Consider the following 3,049-nt stretch of genomic DNA (forward strand, 5'->3'; position numbering starts at 1 on the left):
AGGAGGACGGATGTCAGCGATGGCATAGATGGACAGGGCAGCCCAGCCGGTGCCCCAAATTGCTAGATTATTAGATGGTGACAAATAACGATCAGTACCTTACAAAAGGCCAACTAAATCTTCAACTGCCATGAAAACTTTTTCATTTTGGTGGGGCCGAAAGCATTTACGCGTACACGCGTTCTTGCTGTGCCCAAGTGTTATACGCCATTCGCAGGAGCAAGGTCACATGGGCGTCCAATATTTTATTGAACCTTTCACCAGACTCGTTTCCTACAGTTGGGAACTCGAGGGATTAAATATTATTATCGAACCGCTCTGAATTGACATGGATCAGGTTTCCTGCAATTCAATTGCAATGGAGAACACGATTGATAGGTTGAGCGACTTGCCTGACAATTTACTCTGCTGTAACATTCTTTCTCATCTCTCTCTGAAAGACATTTTCCGCACCTCTGTTCTCTCTCACAGATGGAAAACCCTCTGGACTAACATTCCCCGAATCGATTTTTCTGAGTCTTTTTTCGATTCATTGATCTTACTTCTTTCCCGTCTTGTGAAAAATTCAGATGTCAATCACCCAGTTAAGTACGCGGAGAATGTGGTCAACAACATCCTTTCCCGTCACTCTGCCCCTCTTGAGAGTCTACGGATTGATCTTTCCTTCCAGGAAACCGAGAATCGGTTTGGGGAAAAAGTACTGAACAAGGTGAGCATTGATCGATGCATCAAACTGGCAGCCATGAAAGGAGTGAAGAAAGTTTCTCTTCATTGTAGGGTAATGTGGGGAAGGCATTTGCCGCCCTCTCTGTTTGCATGCGAGCTTCTTGGGGTTTTGGAAATTGAGGGTTTTTGGTTTACTGCAATACCCAGGGAGTTTAGGGGTTTTATGCTTTTGAAGGCTTGTTCTTTTTGGGAGGTTGCTGATTTGACTGATGAGAGGCTACATCAGCTCATAGGATTGTGCCCACTTCTTGAGAAGTTGGTGATCAAGCGCTGTGCGAACTTGTTTAATTTGAAAATTTGTGCACCCAATCTAATTTACTTGAACTTAGGAACCAATTCTATAGAGAATTTTACGGCAGATTGTCCCCAATTGGTTGAGCTCAAAATAAAGGATTGCTTCATGTTGTGTAAATTTGAGCTTAATTCGTTCCCTTTTCTGCAAGAGATGGAGCTATCAGAAATCTCAGCTCTTGAAGAGCTTCCGGCCATGAAATCCTTGAAAAAGTTGTCTCTTCGAATAGGGATAGATACTCCATTTGGGGTCCTCGTCAGCACCTTTCCAGACCTTGAAGAGCTTAGAATCACGGACATTCTCATCCAGGTAAATTGTGTTTACTTTTGTTTTATTGTTATATTTCAAAGACATCTAGATTTTATGTGATGTTCTAGCCCTTTTGGGATTGCAGGACATGGTGACAGGGGAAGTGGGTTCAGACATGGCCTTCCCTAATCTGAAGAAAGCAGATGTTCATATTTCATCAGATATATGGGGTCAGAAGGAAGTGGCTCTGTTGGATTTCGTTCTTGATAATGCTCCCAACTTGAACTCTATGATACTCTACCAAACTCCAATTGGAACAACATTGTTTACTGATCCAGAGTTCATGAGTCAGTTTACTTAGGATTTGTAAATATAAATTTGTAGAAAATGGATTTCGCTGTATTGAAGTACATTCCAAAGGTGGAGTAAAACTGAATAGAACAGTCTAAAAGGGATGTTTGATGAGAAAGGAAATATGTGTGGAGTTAAAAATATATCAAATTCCTACAAGTTATAAGATTCGAAAGAAATGTTTCTGGATCACACTCATGATCCATTATTTAGATGAATGAGTACCATCAGAGAGAAAAATGGTGGCTTGCAGCTTCTTTTAATGGCGACTTACTACTAGATTTCAATGCCTTTGTATTTAGTAAGGGCACTTGTACAGCATGGGTAGTATTTGACTTTATATGGTCTTATATAAGGGATCCATGATGATAAAGGAAACAATATGTGAAGCTTGGAGCTTCTCTTAATGGTGCCTTCGCACTAGATTACAACGCCTTTGCATCTATGGAGGGCCATTGTACAGCAGTATTCCACTTTGTATCACTTTTGATTCGGACACTTTGTTCAATAGTTGATGGGTGTGTTATCATCTTCAACCCCTTATGCTGCTAGTACACTGAAGAATATATCAACTTAAAAATGTTCCATCTTTTTTTCTGCTGTGATTTTCTTTTCAGAATCTAAATCAAAGTGGCTTTAAATATAAAAATAGTTATTGTCTTCTCAGTCTTTTTGAAATATGGTGCCATTCTAAATTGGCTATTAAAAGAAAGTTCAATGAAACAAGCAAGGTATCTTCCACTTTCCATGTAGAGAGAGACTTATTTCACATTTATTCCAACTGAATAGTCTTTAGTATATAGCAAAATCTGGAAATGGCTATATCGTAAACTTTTTTGTAATGCCTTTACGCATATAGATACACGCATGGTATGCTATATGCATAAAGGCATTACAAAAAAGTTTACCATTTAGCCATCGCCGCAAAATCCCATGGTTTCAAAGTATGAATTCTATAACAAACACCTCAGAGGAATTGAATTTTAGTCTGAACATATTGGAGATTCAGGTTTCCTCAAAATTATCATTCTTATAGAAGTCTTCAACTAATGTCCTCCTATGAAAACTTTGAAGGAGACTCTTCCCTTCCCAGCAGGTTTAAGATGAGTATTTTTTGTTCACTCTTTCCAAAACGTGGATTGGCCAGTGCGTAAGACAGTTTGTAAAGGCTGGTCATAACGGATTGTCTTTTGTATTCATTTCAGATTCAACTTGAAATTAGTCATTAGTGGGTTCTTAGCTAAAAGGTTCACGTGAAGTGGTCTACTCTACAAAGATGTGCCTCCACTTCCCTTTTAATGATGCATGTGGCTTCTTTCTAGGAGTTGGCGAGACCTGTAAATCGAGGGGCCAGCTTTCCAATAAAGCGACCATTATAATTGATAACTCCTACAAGGATTTCTCGGTGCGACAAACTCTTCTTTTCAACAA

General features: G+C 39.3%; 1 protein-coding gene across 1 annotated transcript; it reads left to right on the top strand.

The window, feature by feature from the left end:
* The first annotated feature begins 225 nt into the window (after nucleotides 1-225).
* LOC149544256 (F-box/LRR-repeat protein At3g26922-like) lies at nucleotides 226-2,207 on the top strand. The gene is made up of 2 exons (XM_089798749.1): nucleotides 226-1,327; nucleotides 1,413-2,207. Exons 1-2 carry the CDS (start codon nucleotides 329-331, stop codon nucleotides 1,626-1,628), a joined length of 1,215 nt encoding a protein of 404 aa, XP_089654875.1. The 5' UTR covers nucleotides 226-328; the 3' UTR covers nucleotides 1,629-2,207.
* Nucleotides 2,208-3,049: the final 842 nt, after the last annotated feature.

Source organism: Cupressus sempervirens, chromosome 8 (assembly GCF_028749045.1).
Source record: "Cupressus sempervirens isolate cs-2001-9-10 chromosome 8, ASM2874904v1, whole genome shotgun sequence".
Classification (NCBI taxonomy): Eukaryota; Viridiplantae; Streptophyta; class Pinopsida; order Cupressales; family Cupressaceae; genus Cupressus; species Cupressus sempervirens.

What these genes read in the sequence shown, in the direction of transcription:
- LOC149544256 (XM_089798749.1), top strand. Translation starts at nt 329, where the DNA reads ATGGATCAGGTTTCCTGCAATTCAATTGCAATGGAGAACACGATTGAT. An exon ending in TCACGGACATTCTCATCCAG is followed by an intron (nt 1,328 to 1,412) that starts GTAAATTGTGTT and finishes TTGGGATTGCAG; the next exon opens with GACATGGTGACAGGGGAAGT.